General features: G+C 40.4%; 1 protein-coding gene across 1 annotated transcript; it reads left to right on the forward strand.

Moving 5' to 3' along the window:
* The first annotated feature begins 2,033 nt into the window (after positions 1-2,033).
* gan (gigaxonin) lies at positions 2,034-18,052 on the forward strand. Its single transcript, XM_084059962.1, has 13 exons — positions 2,034-2,243; positions 2,811-3,002; positions 3,628-3,742; positions 4,380-4,730; positions 7,513-7,581; positions 8,249-8,400; positions 9,072-9,193; positions 9,560-9,672; positions 11,650-11,799; positions 12,095-12,231; positions 14,173-14,307; positions 14,886-14,995; positions 16,293-18,052. The coding sequence occupies exons 2-13, from the start codon at positions 2,818-2,820 to the stop codon at positions 16,472-16,474; spliced, it is 1,821 nt and encodes a 606-aa protein (XP_083916088.1). The 5' UTR covers positions 2,034-2,243; positions 2,811-2,817; the 3' UTR covers positions 16,475-18,052.
* Positions 18,053-21,405: the final 3,353 nt, after the last annotated feature.

Genomic DNA, 21,405 nt, shown 5'->3' on the forward strand with positions numbered 1-21,405 from the left:
CAGGGGGAGGTGGAGGGCTGCAGGGACACAGCAGGGCTAGGCGCCACCCTCAGCCCGTTCTGAACACTCTCCAGTACAGAGTTCAGAGCGTCATGCTGCCATGCCCCCAGCATATTGGACAATTCGAAACTACACTGGGTATCCTGAGAGGCACTTGAACCCTGAGGCAACAGAGATCTCCATGTTTTACAAATCTGCTGCCTAACTGGGGCAAGAGTCGTACAGGAAGGGGTAACGTCTTTGGGCGGTCCGGCTGCGATAGTGGCCAACTTACTGACGGACACGAAGAATCTGCACTTGGTCTGCTCTGGATTCATGTGAAACTGTAGACGGTACGCCTGCACACACAGCGTTGTGTTGACGAGGCTAAAGAGACATTCTCGGTCTTCTCGTTCCTGAAGATCCTCCCAGGCAGATGCCGTTAGAAGAGCTGGCATCTGTACGACTCCATCAGAAAGAAAGAGCAAATCTGTTGGACCGTCCTGCGCTCCCTGGACTTGAGACAGAGCCATCGGTCCCACTGCAACAACGTGAGCTTTAAGCCGTCCGCTCTTTGTCTTCTGCTCTGTTTCAGTACCATAACTGAGGATCAGGTTCTCTATCCATGGCTCGAGTTTTGTCCTAGATGGAGGCATCCTTATTCCTTACAGCTTTTGATTGAAAGTTTTTGACGGTGGGCTTTGTTGAGCAGTGTTTGTTCCGTGAGCAACGTTATCGACTTGTTGTTGGTTGTAGCGCTGCGTTGCCAGATTCTGTGAGGGAAATAAGCAGCCAGGTCTATGAAAACAAGCCCAAAAGAAGCGATAGGCTACGGATATTTTCAAAAAAGAAAATAATATCTTGAAAAAAGAAACAAGTAATTTTGGAACATTTTGAAACTTTTTGACAATACAAATCTCAGGGGGGTCCCTGGCACAAAATATTTTCAGATGGGGATCTGCAGACAATTTGGGGGTCCTTGACATGAAAATGTTTAAGAAACACTGGTTTAAACAACAATAGGAAACAAGCCCAAATAAGTCTACACTTTAGAAACGAGCCCCAAAAAACCCGCAACTACCAATATTTACAAGCAACTTTACAGGGAAAACAAGCTCAAAGTCGCTTATAATAAGCAGACCTGGCAACACTGGTTGTGGCGGTGTAACACAAATTGCAGTCCCCCAAAAAACATTTGCAAATGTATGTGGTTCCTACCATTGAAATCCTTAAAATTCAGCGAACAAAATCATCAATTTCAGACAAAAACGAGGGATACTTTTATTGTTGTGACCGGACCGCGACTTTTACAAATATAAAACGTTCGAATGTCCCGAACATAATTCAGAATAAAATAACAAAGATATTCTTGCGTGGCATGGTGTAGGCGGGCCAGGGTCGTGTCCATCCAGTACATTTCCGTTCCATTTCTCTCTTATTTACCTTAAACACTCTGCCCTAAACATGTTCCTTGATAAGTAGTAGCATTAGCAAATGGTAGCCTAATTAAACACAAGTTTCGAACAATTGAAAATTAGTAATAATACGTATCGTATACATGTATTTAGTATTACACTCTACGAAATGTTTTCTTTTAGACGTATGATTTCTTCTCGATAGCCAGCATGCAGGACAGGTATTGTCAGTAAAGTATTCGGACGTTGTTGTTGATTAGTGTTGCCAGGTTGTATGAGAGAAAGAAGCAACCAGGTTTAGGAAAACAAGCCTAAAAAAAGGCCACATGAGCACTATATGCGTCGGTTCTTTGAAATAGCCGATACAAGCTGAGATTGTAGAGCTGCTATTCTCAAAAACTTGAAATAAAACGTGTAATATTTGTAATTTTATTTTTGAAACATTCTATCAACACAAATGCTCCCTGGCACAAAACATTTATGAAAATATTTGAGAACCACTGGTTTAAGAAATAATTACAAAAAATTGGAAGCAAAGCTTAAATAAGCATGTACACGTTAGAAACCATCAAAAACAAAACAAAAAAACAATAGTTTACATGCTGCAACTTTACAGAAAAATAAGCCCAAGTCCATTAAAATAAGCAGACATGGCAACCCTGATGCTGTGCGGAAGTGTCTGTCCCTGTCCCAGCTCAGCTGCTTGATGATAAATGCCTCACGCCTCGCCTACAGTATGAACGGAACATTTATATAACCTACTGTACAACATTAACATTTCATTCACATTCACCTCACTGGCTGGATACCTGGGAGCAGACTATCGTGACTGGACGCGCTTTGCTTAAGGTATGACATCTAAAAATCCCCAGTTGTCGGCAGTGGTGTAAAGTAACCAAGTACATTTACTCAAGTACTGTACTGTACTCGAGTTCAATTTTGAGGTATTTTTTTACTTGTGTGTTTCCAATTTTCTGTGCTTTTACCTCTACTCCACTACATCTCAGAGACAAATATTGTACAATTCTACAAGCTTGTTGTAGATCGGCTATTTTCAAAATATTTTTAATACAGTTTGAACTTGTGAAAGGGGACATTCTGCTCAATGAGTACTTTTACGTTTGGTACTTTAAATACATGTTGATATCGATACTTTTACTCAAGTACATTTTAAATTCCGGACTTTTCACAGATTACTTCTACATTGCAGTATGGATACTTTTACTTAAGTAAAACATTTGAGTACTTCTTCCACCACTGGGCACCTTGCCACCTTAGAAAAGTAGCTAGGCTGCTGCTGTGGCTGGAGCCTTGCTGCGACATGCTTGACGGTTGTGCGTTTTCATGGAAGAGCTAGTGATACTAAAATACAGTCGTTAGTTACCATTCTCTGCTTGTTTTTGTTTGCTACTATAGACTGGACATGCCAGACCCGGGTGTGACTGCATCTGGTTCGAAGGTTTCGGACCCACAACATTCCCAGAAGCTCCTCATGGTCCTGCGTTCCTTCTGGCAACAGCAATGCTTTCATGACGCTCTGCTGGTGGTGGATGGAGAGGAGCTCCCTGTCCAGAAAAACATTCTCGCTGCTGCCAGCCCTTATGTCAGGTAATGGTTTAACACAGGAGTCTTCAACAGGGGGTCCCGGAATCCTAGGGGTATGGGGTCCTCAGAGTTACTACAAAGTCTTTGTGTGATAGGATCATTTTTTACATTAACCACTTGAACCCTAGCATGATGCATCCTTATTCTGAGGGGAACATCAGCCGAAAATAGCAGATCTACAAGCTCAGCTTGTAGATCGGCTATTTTCAGGTTTAAGTGGTTAAGCAGGTTAAATGTCTGAAAATACACATTAACATGGCCCCGACTTGTTTGACAACACTACACAATGATAGTGTTGTCAAACAAGTCTATGAAAAAGTTCTGCAACAGAATTGTAGTGGGGATCCCTGCTTCATTTCTCTCTCAGCTAAGGGCCTGAAAAACATTGAAGTCCCCTGGTTTAACAAGATGACTTGTTTTCTGTAGGCTTCTCTAGCCAGACTCTTCTTCATGCCAAACATTCTCATGCACTTCATCACCATTTCTGGCCTATGAGTCCCATTATCACAGTCAGCAACAAAGTGGGGACTGTGGCATTTAGAACTCAAATGTGATATCTGAACATAAGTTATGATGTTTGTCCTGTGGCCATTCACATAGACTGTCAATAACTAATTCCGTCTACTAGGACCAAGCTGACATACAATCCTCCAAAGGAAGATGGGTCAACATACAGAATTGAGTTACAGGGGGTCTCTATGCCAATCATGAAAGAGATCCTGGACTACATCTTCAGCGGCGAAGTGAGTTGTGTGTGTGTGTGTGTGTGTGTGTGTGTGTGTGTGTGTGTGTGTGTGTGTGTGTGTGTGTGTGTGTGTGTGTGTGTGTGTGTGCGTGTGCGTGTGCGCGCGCGCAGTATATTTAAATTATATGGATCCCGGTCATAACTACAGTTCCCACATCTGTGGGGCAGGCGGATTTGTCATAAAAAAAATAATATTAATTAAAAGTGATACGTCGAACATTACATGAAAATGTGAAATCATATTTCATCAGGCAGGGATTAGATGCCTACTAGACTCTGCCAGCTGTCAGTTCCATGGTCCCACCTGTGGGGTCCATACATTTTCAAACGGCAATGGAGGCCAAGACAGCCGAACGTGTTTTTCAATGTCTCTTCTTGTCTGTGCTTGTGTTCTTGTGAACATGCCCTACTGGTGTATTCTCAGAAATGGCCTCTGGTCGTTTTTGAGCTCATCATCCGTAAAGCATGCATTTCAGTGATAGTCACAACTAAGCAACTAAGCGCCCCCTGTAAAAGTCATACTCATAACCTAATGCCCCCCCCCCCCCCCCCTCACTCCCCTTTATACGACATCAGAGCCCATCTGCACATCACTAATATACACACACATACAATCTCTTGTCCCTTGCATACAGATACATCTGAGCGAAGAGACCATCCAGGACATGGTACAGGCGTCTGACCTGCTGCTCTTGACTGACTTGAAGTCCCTCTGCTGTCAGTTCCTTGAGAGTTGCATCACTGCAGAGAACTGTATTGGCATCCGGCACTTCTCCCTGCACTACTGTCTTGACCATGTCCACTACGTCGCCACTGAGTATCTCCAGACACACTTCCGGGATGTGGCCGTAACTGAGGAGTTCCGGGAGCTGCCTCCGGATCGCCTCTGTGAGGTGTTGGCTATGGAGAAGCTGAATGTGGGAAACGAGAAACACATCTTGGAGGCCGTGGTACGCTGGTTTGCCCATGACCCAGAGGATCGCAGGGTGAGTGAGACACACTTAGGGTTTCTTAAGGTGCAAAATAAAGAGGAAAGACAATTCCGTTTTTCAAATCGAAATATCCCATAATTTCGTATACAAAATAATACATATGCTCTTGGGACAAGTAGAAATCATCAATCAAATGCCAAATTGACGATGACATTGTGTATTGAAAATTCTACCAATTTGCATTGCTGTGAAGCTACAAAATTCCATATTGTTACTGTCGGGCGGAACGATTGGAACGATTGGATCCAATGTAGTTATTATTTAGTCACAAACCCTTATTACCTTGAAATATTACTTACTTACATTGTAGCTGTCACAGGTTCAACAAATGTCCACGCTTCATACAGATGTATTTTCTGGGATTTATTGACATACGATTTCTCCAAACTCCTCCAAACAGACACCATTAAGACACGGTGAAAACTATAAATAAATAAAACATACATGTCATTTGTTCAGTTGAGTCCATAATCATTGTGAAGCAGAGTCCTCTGATTAGTAAGTCCACACAGGTCCATCCAATTATTGACATAGTTACACTGAAGTCTCTCAAACAAATTATACATTTGCACATTTCGATAATAAACAACAAACACATCACAAATCAATAAAAGGCACATAATACATACAATAAGCAATTACTGTGTGCGCCTCTATAACCATGTGCAGAACTATAGTATTATTTATCTCTCTCTGGTGTTTCCATAGACATGACCTCTCTGTGTCAACTCTGCTTGCTTCTGACTTTGATTGACAGCTTCACTCTGACCTTGTGACTCTTCCCAATTACCGTAAAAGCCCTCTAAGCAATGGGCACAGCATTTTTACATAACAACTTTAGACCTGTCATTCCTATTTTTGGCACGTATGTGAAACTCTTCTAACAATTTCCATTTTCTCTGCGAAAATCTGCAAGCTCACAAAACACGCCTTAACTCATTGTGAGCTTGTAGATCGTCTACCTTTGTAGGATACTGTCATATGACAAACAAACTACAAAGTATAAAACGATGCATTGATTTATGAAAAAAGTAAGACGAAATATGGAGATACAAGGTTTCTGCCCAACAAGTTGATATAGTATACATTTGTGGTTTATGACTCTTTCACCAGTATAACTCTTGCATCGCTTACAGATAGACACAATCTTTGGCACTAAATGTGAGCCAAGAGATATTACACAGTCTAACAGTTCAGTTAATTAAAAAAAAACACCGGACCATTTTCTCCTTTCAGCCGGAAGAGGATTTACAACAAAATAATATATATATATATATATATATATATATATATATATATATATATATATATATATATATATTACAAAAAAGTGGATTATACCAGTGTCAGTTACCTTATGTGGACTATGCGGTCGACATGTGCTGACACCTTAATCCCATGTACAATAAAGTTGTACATAGGATATATTATTTACTTCCGTAATATAATTCAAAAAGTGAAAAGTTCATATATTCTAGATTCATTGCGCAGAAAGTTTTAATCTTGATGATTATGGCATAGAGCTCATGAAAATCAAAAATCCATATCTCAAGAGACCACTCAAAAAAAGGATTTATAATACCGGAATGTCGACCATCTGAAAAGTATATTAATTCATGCACTCAATACTGGGCTACTTTTGAACAAATTACTTCATCAGTGAGGAGGTGATCAGCCTGAGGCACTGCTGAGGTGTTATGGAAGCCCAGGTTTCATTTGATAGCAGCCTTAAGCTCATCTGTATTGTTGAGCCTAGTGTCTCACACCTTCCACTTGACAATACAACATAGATTCTCTGTGGGGTTCAGGACAGATCAGGCCAGTTGGCTGGTCAGTCAAGCATAGTCAGTAGGTAAACCAGTTACTAGTAGTTTTGGCACTGTGGGCAGGTGCCACTGCCAAGTCCTGCTGATTTATCATCTCCATAAAACTTGTCAACATACGGAAGTGCTCTAAAATCTCCTGGTAGATGGCCGTGTTGACTCTGGACTTGATAAAACACAGTAGACCAACACCAGCAGATGACATGGCACCCCAAATCATCACTGACTGGACTTCAAGCAACTCTGACTCGGTGCCTTTCACTCTTTCTCCAGACACTGTGGGACCTTGATTTCCAAATGAAATGCAGAATCCAAGTAGCTTGAAGGTGTCATGCCATCTGCTGGTGTTGATGCACTCTGTTTATTGAGTCCAAAATCAACACAGCCATCGACTAGGAGATTTTTGAGCACTTTGTGTTTCCGTATGTTGACGAGCTTTATGGAGAAGATGCTGCTGATTGCCTTTTCCAGCGGGACTTGCCCACAGTGCCAAAACTAATAGTGTACTGACCATGGTATTACTGTGCTTGACTGACCAGCCAACTGGCCTGACCTGAATTCCACAGAGAATCTATGAAGTATTGTCAAGACTCAATGATACAGATGAGCTTACGGCTGCTATCAAAGCAAACCTGGGCTTACATAACACCTCAGCAGTGCCACAGGCTGATCACCTCCAAGCCATTCCCTATTAAAGTAATTTGTTTGTTGGCCCAGACCAAGTATTGAGTGCATAAATTAACATACTTTTCAGATGGTCGACATTTCTGTATTATACATCTTTGAAATATTTCACTTTATGCGCAATGAATCTAGAACTATATGAAAGGTTCACTTTTTGAATGATATTTACGGAAGAAAATGAACTTTTTCACCATATTCAATTTACTTCAGATGGATCTGTGCACCTTGGTTTGTTCTAGTAAGATAGAAAGACTCCATTACTCTTCTAGGTGCACATGAAGGAGGTGATGTCTGCAGTGTGGCAGAAGGGCCTTGATGCAAGCTATTTGCGAGAACAGGTAATTATAACTCAGAAAGATTGCCAGATGTCACATCATATTTATTAAAACAATTATATTGACACCATGTCTTCGGCCTAATCCCATATTTAAAGTTGCCATTTCAGATTGACATTTATTTGCTTCAAAGACCGCATGACATGACTAGCAAATAGCAATCATGAAATAATTTGATTTCTACATATCTACACGTTTTACTATAAAGACTGTAAGCTAGGGAAGGACATGTCACAGATATTGATTGGTGTTTACAGTAGCCAATGGGGACTCCATAGAAAACATGTTTCACCCGGAGGTGGTGCCTACAGGTCGTATTTTGTAGTCTTGTCATGTAAAACTAAGCAAAAATATAATAATTTAATAACCTGACCTTTGCTTTAACTTCAGGTTAAACCTACAACATTAAGCATAGTTGTAACTTCAAGATATAATGTGTGTTTACTGTTTATGTAAAACTACATATTTTATAGAAATGGGGCATAGAAATTCTATAAAATTATTTAATTTCACCCAAAATTTGTTTAAAATGAATAAGTGCAGAAAAGACTAAATCAAAAATACCATTAAACTGACTACAGCTACCTAAAAAAAACAACAATTGTGGTCTTGGTCTTAATGTTGTAATGTTGTCTAATTCTGTGGCTCATTTTGCATCTGATGCCATCAGGCCACGGGAGAACCCCTGATGAGGGAGGTTATCCGAGAATACTGTCTGTCAACACAAGGGGATGCTCAACTACAGGGAGAGGCCCTCCTTGCTGCATTCAAACCACGAGGTTACTCTGAGTGCATTGTTATTGCAGGGGGAGAGGACCGGAAGTGAGTCGCTGTCTGTTTTGATTTTGCTGTGTCCAATCCATCTCATCTGTCAAACTGTTACACTCACTTTCAAATAAAATAAACATTAAAAGAATATATACAAAATGAATTTAAAAAGTAATGGAAAAATCATGGCCCCTCATGCATTAGAAGGACATTCTAATGCGTGAGGGGGCTGTGATTTTTTTCCATTACCCTTTTCATTTATTTTTTATGTTTATTTTATTTGAAAGTGAAATATCCCTTTAAGTACTATAATTTGTTGTACGTCAAATAGCGAAAATAGACAATCTACAATCTCATAGCACCTTGTGTTGTGAGCTTGTAGATCTGCTATTTTTTGCAGAATGATTGTCTGTTTTTGACGCAATGTTCGACAGTTTTTGCTGAATGTTTGCCTATTTATGTCATGCACAGAATAGGGATGCAAGGGTTTATGTGGTTAAACTGCCCCAGTGTTCCATGGGGCAATATTCAAAATTCGTGACACTGAGGAAGTGAAAGAGTGATGTGCTAAAAAGCGATCATGATGGTATTTGAGGCAGAACTACTGTAGTGTGAGTGCCAAAGGAAGAGGTTAGACAGGCACAACGTTTCAGAGACCAAGTCTGCGGTTTCAACCAGACCATTCTGTCAACTCACATCCTGTTTGATGGTTCTTTCCTCTACAGAAGCAGGAAGCCATGTGCAATGACACGTTGTATGTGTCCGCTCTATGACGCGAACAGACAAGCCTGGATTGAACTTCAACCAATGAGCACTAGCCGTGTGTGCCACGGGGTGGTTGCTGCAGGTTAGTACAAGCATCAACATTTGAAAATTAGACACTTTGTACAAAATGAACCGATGCACTGTTCAAGTGCATAGGTTCAAAAATGCAATTGGAAAGTGAATGAATGAATGAATATATTATTTCATCTTCTTTATCTGAATAGAAACCTATTTATTACAACAATGTTTATTGAGTTGAATAACATTACTTTATATAAGATATATTTAATAAATCCCTGTATTATACAAGTACAATAATTCCGTAAATTCACAAATCAACTAATGATTTACATCAAATGAATCCTAAATGGCAACTGGAAAAACAGAACAGCTCTATATAATAATATCTAAAGTGGTATTGGTAATTGATTATTCTTTCTTCAATCAGAGGGCTATTTGTTTGTGATGGGCGGCAGGGATGAACACAAGAAGCTCCTGGATACTGGAGAGAAATATGACCCTGAATCCAACACCTGGAGTCCCATAGCCCCCATGTTACAGGTATCCTAAACACTGTTATGACTTTTTTTTTTATCTGTATCGGAAATTATGCAGCCGATGTGTCTCGGTTTTTAAACACGTTCACCCTGGCGTCCCTAATTTGGGCATGCTGCATGTATTATAGTTTTTTTTTTTTTATAAATAGCAGATCTAGAAGCTCACAATGTACATTGTAACTTACCGCACCTTAAGTTAGTGAATACTATGTAGGTATCGTTTTCAATGTCTTCCTCATGTGCCCTATAACTATTGCAGAATCAGACCAGTAATCTTATGGTTAAAGCAGTCAACTTGCCACAGTATATAATAGCAAGCCTGCCAACATTCCGTAGTGCCAATCTACATGGCTCTTGTTGTGGAGCTGTACTTGGATGATCTTGAGGCCCATTTATTGTATATTTGGCTGCATTGCTGCAGCCATGTTATGTTTCAGCTGCAACATTTTGTAATTGCTGCCACTAGGTGTCAGTGTTATAGTAGTGCCATGACAAATATACTGTGCAACAGTCCCTGGGCGCCAGCGAATGGGTGCCCACTGCTCCTAGGATGGGCTAAATTCAATGTGCAAATTCGGGTATATGTGAATATACTTAGCAATAAAAACACGGGAATGTGAAATTAGGAATTAGACCTGTAAGGGCTCAGCAATTCAAGCCCCACTCCAGACACTTCTAAAAGTAGGAATAGGTGATTTCTCTTTCTTTAACTCAGTGAATTAGCATGTGAGTCAGGTGTGTGTTCAAGAATTTGCATTTGCTAGTGCCCACTAGTAGCTACAAGTAACCAACCATCCAGGTTATAACATGATAGGCTGACACTTTGAATGCAAGCTTCAATTACGTCTTAATTTATAGGCTTCTAAACTCCTCGAAAGATCGATTGTCTCCCCTTCAATAATACCAATTGGCATTGTATTTTATATTGTTATCGTTGATTAGTCACCTTTACCACAAGGTATAACTTGTAAGGAGCAATCGTGGAATGAGCAACACAGCTAAACGTGTGGGTAGCGCCCCCAAGAAATTTGACAAAATCCCCCAATATACTTCTGCTGCCCTCTGCTGAGGGCAGGTTGCTCTCGTTTTGAGCGATCTGCAAGCACTGTGACTGGCACCTGAGCATGGGTCCTGCAACTTTGTTGAGTTTGTGTATGTTCCGAGCAGCAACTCTTCCCCCATGGGAAAATGCCACGTTTGTCGCTTCAGGATAAGGCCTGTGCAATAGGGCAAGTGGAAGCTGGTGTTCTGTTACGCAGAGTGGCAGCAATATTTGGTGTCAGCCCTGGTACCATTTCCAAACTTAGGACCAAGTTCCGTGGGACTGGTGACGGGCCGCAAAGTGGTTGTCCCAGGAAGACAACACCCAAAGAAGACTGGTTCCTCACCCTTGCTTCACTGAGGAACCATAGGCTTTCTTCCAGAGATTTACAGCCAAGATTTGCACAACGGTACCACAGACAGATCACACACACCTCTGACTGGCACATGCCAGCAGGTGTGTCGCTCAAAACAAGAGTGAATGCCAACAGAAGCATATTGGGGTATTTGGGCAATGATTTTGGGGGCGCTACCCACACTTTTATGTGTTGCTCATTCCACGATTGCACGATCCGATGTTTACTATCAGAAAAGGGTTCTATATTCAGCTATACGAACATCATAGGCCGTGTGCCCCAGCCACCACCACGGCCCAAAGCGAAAGTTCTTTGCACATTGGACCATGATAGGTTTGCAGGATAGGTGACATCACAGCCAGCTCAGATTTTGAGGAAGTACTGTACCTACCTCCAGTCGACAAATGCTAAATGGGTACTCTGGTTGGACTATCTATCTGTACATAATTATATCTGTATAATCAAAGTCATGCCTCCAAGCAGAATTAATTGTAGGAAAACAAATTGTTTTTGAGACTTTAATGGGAAGCATGGAGGAGTTTTGTGGCCCACTGACTGCCTCGTCACTTCCTGTATCTACCCAGGCCCGTCAGAACTTTGGCGTGGCAGAGCTGGATGGCATGGTCTATGTCATGGGAGGTGAGGACCTCGAGATAGAGCTGCTGACAGTCGAGGTGTTTGATCCTCACTGCAACACCTGGAAACTGTCGACCAGTATGAACATGGTTCGCAAGGTAGGAGACATGATTCTATTTGCAAAGAAAAATAATTCTTAACAGCTGAAGAAATTATTGTACTTTCCATTATGTTTTGAATTTGGTTGAATGACGTCCACAGCAAGTATTCTTTCCACTGAGCAGAGGTAAAATAAGTAAAAAAGTTATTAAATGTGACATTCTTGAAAGGCATGATATGATTAAAGAGAACACCCATCTGTCTCGGTGCCGAGTTATAATTTAATATCAGATTGTTGCCGTTTCCCTTAAACAATGCCAATTTGCTAATGTTTTGCATTGCTATCTTTGCCAGATTGGATCTTATGCCACTATGAATAAAAAAATCTATGCAATGGGTGGAGGATCATATGGGAAGCTGTATGACTCTGTTGAATGCTTTGACCCAAAGACCCAGCAGTGGACCGGCATCTGCCCTTTGAAAGACAGAAGGTAAATGATCATCTTTAATTGACTGGCTTAGTAAGTAAGTAAAGTTGTAAGTAAAAAGGTCGGGGAGGCTTATTGTCGGTAGTAGAGTAGTAAGTAGAGTAAATCAAACTGAATATTCTGAATGAACATCGAAGCGATGGCAAGTAATTCTTTCCTCTCCTCCTGTCTAGATTTTCAAGCTATTCCCTTACATTGTCCATACATTAGAATTTACTCAATTTAGTAATTTTGTTGGCATCGTTGCCATGGCTATCAACTACATCCTGTCTAACTAGTCGGACATTTTCTGTCTGTGTACCAACAGAATCGTTCAAATTGTCTCTCTTGTATGCTTAGTCACAACACAAATTGCACAGCCGTCCTAACAGAAATTTCGTCATGCTCAACACACAGGATACAAATATGCATTTTTCCTTTTTGTCTCAACATTCCAGAATACCTCAGAGGAACATTGTTCTGTGAGAAAGTATATTTGTGATTTACAAGTGCTACAGTCAAATAACAATTACACTGTAAGTGAAGTTGGGGAACAAATACAATAATAAATGCATGGACATTTCTCTCTTTTAAGACAAGGTCATTTTGGTAGCAGATATTATTCAGGGGAGAATAGATTTGTTTTCAGTGTACCTCGGAAAACCAGCCAGTGGCTCTGCTGTCCATCTGTAATGAGAGGATACGTTTTTGCCAGGTGGAGCAAGACCACATAATCACAGGGAAGGGAGAGCAAAGCTAGCTGTTAAGTCATAAAAACTGTCATGACTGGTGGAGCCATTACTGTAAGGTATAGGGATCCAGCACTCTAAATACAGTTGCATACTCATAAGTGTCTGCCTACAGACAAAAATTATGGATTCTCAAATGAAATTGGTGTTGATGAAAAGCCTTAAAATAGAGTTTTTAATAAAATACAAACCGCTGGGGGTTGAAAGTAGGAGGGTAGAGTGTGAAATGGGAAATTCAAGATGAGACGTGTAACTATGTCACACTTATTACTCAAGTGTTAAAAAGCGCTAAATAAATTTGAGTTATTATTAAGTACCCAAAGGCACTTTACATGGGGGGGAGGAGAAAACACCAAAATAACTTTATTAGGGAAAAAAAACACAAAGAAAAGGCTAAGACTAAGGAATAAAAGCAGTGGAATGATGAGAAAGGGGGGTGTGGAGTTAGCGGGAAAGCCGTATTGAAGAGGTGGGTTTTGAGAGCAGTTTTGAAGGTTTGGAGGGTGGGGGCTTCTGTGAGAGTATTGGCCCTTGGGAATGCATTCCACAGGGTTGGAGCAGCAAAAGCAAATGCTCTATCGCCCCAGGTAAAAGTGTTAGTATTAGTATGTACTGCCCAACAAGGTGAGTCACTACAGCACCCACTTGAATTCTTTAAGTTTTTGTTTCAGTCTGACTACCCTAAAATGGGTTATATTTTATACTAATAAAGAAAAACATCACATGGATGCATGTGATGTTAGTTATCTCTGAGGAAGTTGAATGAGTTATCTTATGATGAGGGGAGTTGTGTCATGTCATATGTTTGTGTTACTCATAGCGAAACCACAGGCTGTGAGACAAATGCGAAGAAACATTCACAGACATGAATCTGCCTGTCCATCATACCCTCAGGGATTAAAGTTGACAGATTTCCGTCAATTGGATTCCAGAGAGGCCATTTAATGTGGTGCCTTCCTTGAGGCTCTGTCATTTAGTGCACAGGCGACAGGCCATAGGATCCTAGTGAGCGACTGAGCGCTAGGACCTTTTTCTTCGTCAGTTCGCAATTGCAGTTCATTCAGATGCAGATGGGTCGCATCTACTTTACTCTTAATGTAACACTCTGGGAAAATAGAGCAACTGGCTCACGCTGAGTTCTTTGACAGTTGTGTGATATCGTAAAATATGTACAGTTGAATTAGCTGTTTTCATGCCCCATGTCCTGTTTTGTAAGGTTTGGCTCAGTAGCATGTGGTGTAGCCCAAGAGCTCTATGTGTTTGGTGGAGTGAGGAGCCAAGAGTCCGACAACCCAGAGAATAGACAGATGACAACCTGCAAGTCTGAGTTCTACCACAATGAGATGAGGAGGTCAGTCAAAACGACCTACTTGTATGTGTATCAGTTCACAATTTTAGCACCATAGTCCTGTTGATCAATAACCAAACTGTTCTCCTAACACAGACCAATAATTTTAGTATTAGGTACAAGTCATTTAGCAATGACAATAACAAGCCTAATTAATTTATACTTTGTGACACTTTTTGAGATTGTAGATAGGCTATTTCCACTATTTATTATTTTATTTTAAATATAAGTTATTAAATTATATAAGTTATTTGTCATATCTGCCCTGTGCACCTTTGTTTACGGAGCCTAAAAGCCAAACAGAAATGTCATTTTTATTCCTAATAAAAGTCCAGTGTTCAACCACAGAATTGCATTTAAATCATTAATCGCAATTATTTGAGCGACAATTAATCGTCAAGTAAAATGTCGATTCAGCCCTAGTGACCAGGTGTACTGTATATAAATGAGGCTTTAATCACAATGGACTTGTTGTTTTCTTGTTAAATACACATACATGTTCAATCAATTATGAGTGTAACGTAAAAAAGTTAGATTTCACTTTAACAAATTGTGGTATGCCATGCATCTTCTGTGCCCAGGTGGATGTACCTGGATGATCAGAATCTGTGTATTCAAACCAGCTCCTCCTTTGTCTATGGAGCTGTACCGATTGGAGCTAGCATCTACGTAGTTGGAGACCTCGACACTGGTCAGTTAACACACTCTGTAATAGGTGTGTGTGTGTGTGTGTGTGTGTGTGTGTGTGTGTGTGTGTGTGTGTTTATAATCTGTCGGATTATTTTGACAATTGCATCCGTAAACTATAATGTGATTAGGACAAGAGTAATCAGCAGATTACAATTATTCATCACTTTATCCCTCTGTCAAGCATAATGTTTATCCCTCTACACTATAATGTTTATCCCTCTACATCTGTACATGTAGAATATGGAGCGGTTATGATTGATCAGTACTTAGCTTTACATAGAAAACACGTTCTTGGTTGTGCTTCAGAAGCATTAGTAGGTGGAATAAATGTTCAAAGAAATACAATTTAATGTTACCACTACCAGCATATTAGCATCTTTCACATTATGCAGCACTATATCATGATCGTCTTGAAGCGATGCCCACTGAACTGGCTATCATCTGGTGCTAAAGCTAACACAGTCATTATACGATGTCTATTTTAACCTATGCAGCCCAAAATAAACACTTTCTGGTCAAACTAAGGTTAGTTAACGCATGGGGTGCCAAAACCGAAGGGTATTCGGTTTTGCAAATAATTACGCGGAGTGCCAAAACCGAAGGGTATTCGGTTTTGCTGTCTTTTAGTTTTTTTTAGTTTTTCTCCACACGGGCGGGGCTGGAGCAGCTCTGGGAGTACCCATTGTGATCCTGAGAAGGAAGGGCCAAATGGATCACCGGAAACAAAAACATGGCTCCCATCCGCTTCCTGTCTATTTCCTTCTTTAAAACGCCTATATCTCCGAATCTGTTTCCGGTGGAGAAAACCGGTCATGCGCGATGCGCGACCCCCCCCCCATTGTAACCCGCGAGTGAAATGTTATCGTTCCAGGCTGTAGCCAGGGTCATCGCGCTACATGAATGGATGCTTTTTTTTACGTGGATTTGCTCGTCGCGGAGTCTAGAGCTTTAAACAGCAAAGCGCAGTCAATGGGGAGAATGCTGGCACCCAACGTAAGTTGTTATGAAAGAATGCTGGCACCCAATGTGTTAAGGTGCCATGCACTTGCCCGACATTGATTCAGTTCTCATTGACAACATTTAAACTTTTCTTAATAGCTGAATGTCCTTAATCTATGGGTCTGAGAGCCCAACACAGTCACACAAAACCAGGTACGAGGTAATAATGGAAATGGAAAGAATCAGGGTAGTGCCATGGCGTGCCGAGCCGGCACTATTCAATGTAAAGACTGCACTGATAGCAACTTAGTTGTATTGTAACTGTTCAATAAATGCATGTTCCCTTCTTGTGTTCACAGGTACAAACTTCGACTACATACGTGAGTTCCGGCGCAGCACAGGGACATGGCACCACACCAAGCCTATGTTGTCCAGCGACCTCTACCGGACATCCTGTACTGCCCTGCGCATAGCTAACTGCAAACTGTTCCGCTTACAGTTGGATCAGGGCATGTTCAGACGTAGGATAACTCATACTTAGGGAGTCGGGACCCTAGCAAGGGTTCTTGGCTTCCATATTCACACACGTGTACACTTGTACCCACTGTCTACTTCTGGTTATGGGGAATGTAATCACTTTAGTATACGTATATTGTGGAGGGGGACTCGTTTTGGGGACGTTATTGGCTCGCTGGAGATTTTTTATCCTTGTGACATATAAAGGGGGATTGACACCAGAGAAGACAAGCAATCTTTTTTGAGCGGCGGATTTCAATGTTGCAAATATCAGTGTAAAGGCGTGACATTGAGCAATATTTCATGTATACGCCTGAAGCGGTCCAAATCATGTCATTTGAAAAGATAGTCTCCAAAGCGAATAGAGTGACAGGTAGTGTGTATGTGTAGGACAAATCTCTCCAGGTGAAAAAGTTGTATCCGATGTGAATGCAACAAAGCGATGCGATTATTTTTATTGCGTCCGGTGAGAATGCACCTTTACTGTACCTTGCTTTAGGACTGGGTTTGCTTGATGGGATGGTGCACTCAATCTAAAAACAGTTTTTTTTTTTTTACATCATGGCTCATGACATTTTTATTATATTTTCGTGGGACCGAGTTTCTTGTTTACTTTTGCATTTTTTAAATTATTTTATTGATTCCCAGTGGCTTTCGATGTTTAATAATTGTTTGCCGCATGGTGAGTTTTTAGAGGCTGTAATTTGGACTCTTGGTGAAAGAATTATCAAGAAAATGATAATAATGACTAGACTAAGTATAATAGAAAATGACTGCTTTAGACTGAGCATAATGGACTTGCCAGAGTAGGGTTGGTTCAAAAATAGATGTAGTTGCGGGTAACACTGTTAAGTTGCTGAATGTATTTTGCTGCCTTCATGGCCTCTGACCTGGCTTTCCAGTCAGTGTGGATGGTTTTGGCATCTGTTCACTCCATTTGTTGTATGTGAGTTCCAGCTGCTGCTGTCTGTCTCTGGCCCAGAGGCAGCCCATACACCCACCTCTCATAATGTCATAAAATAAACACTAACTGAACACATACAGTACATGTATGCACTGACCACACTAAAGTTTGCACATTCGAGCAACAGGTTGCACAACAGAAATTGGACAGTTTTGTCAAGCAAACTTTTACACACACGCGGCAAGTCTAAATTAGGATGAACCAAGTAATTGGTGTAGCTAGCTGCTCAATCTCAGGACACTAGAAAGCAACAAGAACAGTCTGTTTCAGCCCTTCTGTGCATTTAATTGTGTAATAATGTGTGTAGTGCTTCATATTGTTGCATGGACACTTGACATTCCGCAAAGCCTCATCGTTTACTGTAAACACTAGTGTTTCCGCACCACTCTGAACCCCAAACAATGCTCGCTCTCACATGATAACACATTATTAGGTGTGGTTATAAAACATTGTAATGTACTTTAAATACACTCGGTAAGGATTACACTACATTTTTAACTAAAATACTCTTGTGAAAGTTAAAGGAGTTAAGAAAGCTATAGGTTCTTAAATTGATTTAAATGAAGCTTTCTATGGTATAAATGCCTATGAATGTAATTCAAATGTACAAGGGAATTAAAATACAATTGAGTGATGATATATTTGGCTAATTTTGTTTATTCTTTATTGGTAGGGATGCCCACAACAATACTACTTTATGTGCAGATACTTGTTCTACTGTAAGTAGGCTTACTAGACTTTAAGAGCTCGCCTGTACCAAATACAAATACATAATTACTGGCCATTAGCTGTAAGGCTAAAAATTAAGAATCAAGTACCTACTCATACTGTAGAGGTGCAAGAAGCGAAATGCAATTTTGTGAGGTCCACAAAGTACTGTGCTATGACAATAGTTATAAGACAAGAATAAAAAAAAAGAAGAAGCCTTCAACAGTATCCACATCAGCATAACGTAAGAGCAGGGTGAAAAGAAAGTACATGTATAAACTCGGTTATTTTTTTCATGATGAATATAGTATCTAGTATTTCTCTGTGGAAAAACGCAGAAAATAAATTATTTTTTGGGTTTTAGATACCTTCTTTTACCTTATTTTAGTCTGTTATGACTTCAGCATCCATTACCATTGTTGATAACTTACATTGCTACTTCTTAATCAATATACTGTATAGGCAAGAGCAGTTGTAAAAAAAAAAGAAATCCGTTTTATTGATGCATTATGTGGTATTATTTCTCCAATTAAATAAGCAACTAATTTCTTAGCTGAATTTAAGTTTAACAATTTAGTTACTATTTAGTAAGGAGAAGTCCATGTGCTGTAAGGGATATTTTTGGTTAAAAGAAATGTGTTGTAACATTTAAAGGAGCACTTCACCCATTGTCAACCTTGTCACCATATAATTAGTCCTCATTAGTCCTTAGTTCTACTCACTCTGTGTCTTATCGGTGGGCTATGCACAGTTCAGAAACCTGTCTTCCGAAACTTGCCTACCAATGACATCAAGGGGATTCCAAGCTAATGGAAACAAACGACAGGCTTTCTCTTACTGGAAAGATAGCATACTGAAATAGAATCCATTGTTAAAAAATTACCAAGCCTGCCCACCAATGATGTCACTTATAGACCCCTTAACAGGCGACGTCACACTGATAAGAACCAGTTGTCGTGCAACCAGTATGCACGCAATGAAACCCATTCTGTCAGGTCTCGCTAGGATGCGCCTCACTAGCCAACACACAAGAGGGGTTGGGGTGTGCTGAAACCAGCGCACCCCGAAACAATAGGTTGACAATTGATTGCATGAAACAATCACCTGTGCATCCAGTCTCAATGTTGGTAAACAAATAATTGGTCGATAGGCAAGTTTGTGAACTGTTCATAGTCCTCTTGTGAGACACATACCGAGTAGACAGAAATTGTGTCATTTTACAATGAGCATTAGTGAGGACCATTTAAATGAACTTGGGTTGAAAATGGGTGAAGTGGTCCTTTAACCTCTATATTCTGATTGCAATCATTTCTATGTTTTGTTCATTAATGGGTCTCTCCAGCTCTTTAGTAAACACAAAATAAATGTTCATGTTGGGATATGAATCTCATCCAATGAGGAGAAAGAACCCCAGAAAGATAATTTATTCAGTGTTCTGAGTTTTTTTGTTTCATCATTTCTGATTTCACTTGTTTATCCTGTACTGTACTGTATGAGTTATCTCTCCTGATGAATGAAAAATGATATCCCAAACTGAAAATGTATTTTCAGTTTACTAAAGAGCCTGAGAGACAGGGACTGAATAACCACTCTATAGCAATGATTGCTATATAGGCGAATAGAGTTATTTAACATTTATTTTATTGACAATCCTTTTCAGATTCAGTGATAACATTACATTGTGTTAGCATTTGTCTGCATAATGTTTCATGCTGAATGTAAGGGGCCAGCACAGGACATGACGTGTGTGAGTGTGCATGTTCTGTAAATACATGTGTGGTTAATGTGTATTGTGTGAGATGAGTTTGCATGCATATTTGGCTTTGGAGATTACGTAATACAACAGGATTAATTGAACATAATCAGGATGAGGTTAATGCAATTAAATTTAGCAGCTCCCAAGACGTCTCCCATAATTCAAGTAAAGCCTGATTTATACTTTGTCGTACAACTTGCGCTGCTCTATTTTTGGCGAGCAACACTGTCGTATGACAGAGTATAAATTAAGCATAACACAGGTCTTATGACTTGGGGGAGGGGGGGTCATGGAGCTCAAGCTGGACACTTGTGTGAATGTTTGCTACTGTGTTGACCTGGGATTCTGGTTCAAATGTGAACACACACACACACACACACACACACACACACACACACACACACACACACACACACACACACACACACACACACACACACACACACACACACACACACACACACACACACACACACACACACACACACACACACAGAGGACACTGTATTAGTGGCTGGTTGTTTTGACCAGATACCTAGTTTGATTCTTTCTCTTCCATTTTCTCTCTCACACCCATGTCATCTTTAAAATGGGGATTTTTATCTCAACTGCAGGGGTTCCTGGACTAAACTGTATTCAGTCCTTACTCTCACACCTGACTATTGTCTTTACTTGGCCATCATTGTTTAAGAAAGCCACACCAAATAATACATTATACAACATAACGTATTGGATCTTAACTCTTATTCTTACCTGTTGCTAAGTTTCAGTCGTACTGCTGTTGCTGCTATGACGTCTTAATTCCCCCCAGGGATCAACAAAGGTTTATCTTATCTTTGATGCCATATGAAACACAGGTTGTGTTGGGTTGATTGGAGTGTTGCAACTCGTCTCTAAGACAGAATTGGCTTTGGCCAGAATGTTGCATTGTTGTGGTCTGAGAACTTGGCTGATGGGGCACTGAGAATGGGGAAAAGAGCTTTCTGAGAACTGTCTCCTCTTCCCAGCGGGAGCACTGAAAGCTCAGTGGTGAGACTGTATTTAAGCAGCCCAATGTTGTTTACAAGGAAATGTCGACCCTAGAGATGATGTGAACCCGGTCCCAGAGTCATGATACACAATCAGTCTCACACCTACTGTATGTTTATGTCACTCTTGCTCACTGACACCCCCTGCCTGTTAAGATCATGCTTCTTACCCTTGAACCCACTTTACCTGTATTTCCATAGATATGATGAAACAGAGTTAACTGATCCAGCTCAAATGTCTCTCTCCAGTTTGGTTCATCACATATGATGTGAAGGTTTTTGTTCCTGAGGCAACTAAGCACAAATGAAAGAAAGGGGTTATTAGCTTAGTATTTATTTGACGTATATGCTTTTTATATGCTCATATTCAATGTAGACTTAAATACATAATTGTCCAGGAACACTTAACACATGTTTCATTATGCATGGCATTCCTGTGAGAGAAGCTTGTGGAGTACATATTGAGAACTTCACCCAGACCTAATTTCACTCAATAAACT

This window comes from Gymnoscopelus microlampas (assembly GCF_963454915.1).
Source record: "Gymnoscopelus microlampas genome assembly, chromosome: 6".
In the NCBI taxonomy this organism is placed as follows: domain Eukaryota; kingdom Metazoa; phylum Chordata; class Actinopteri; order Myctophiformes; family Myctophidae; genus Gymnoscopelus; species Gymnoscopelus microlampas.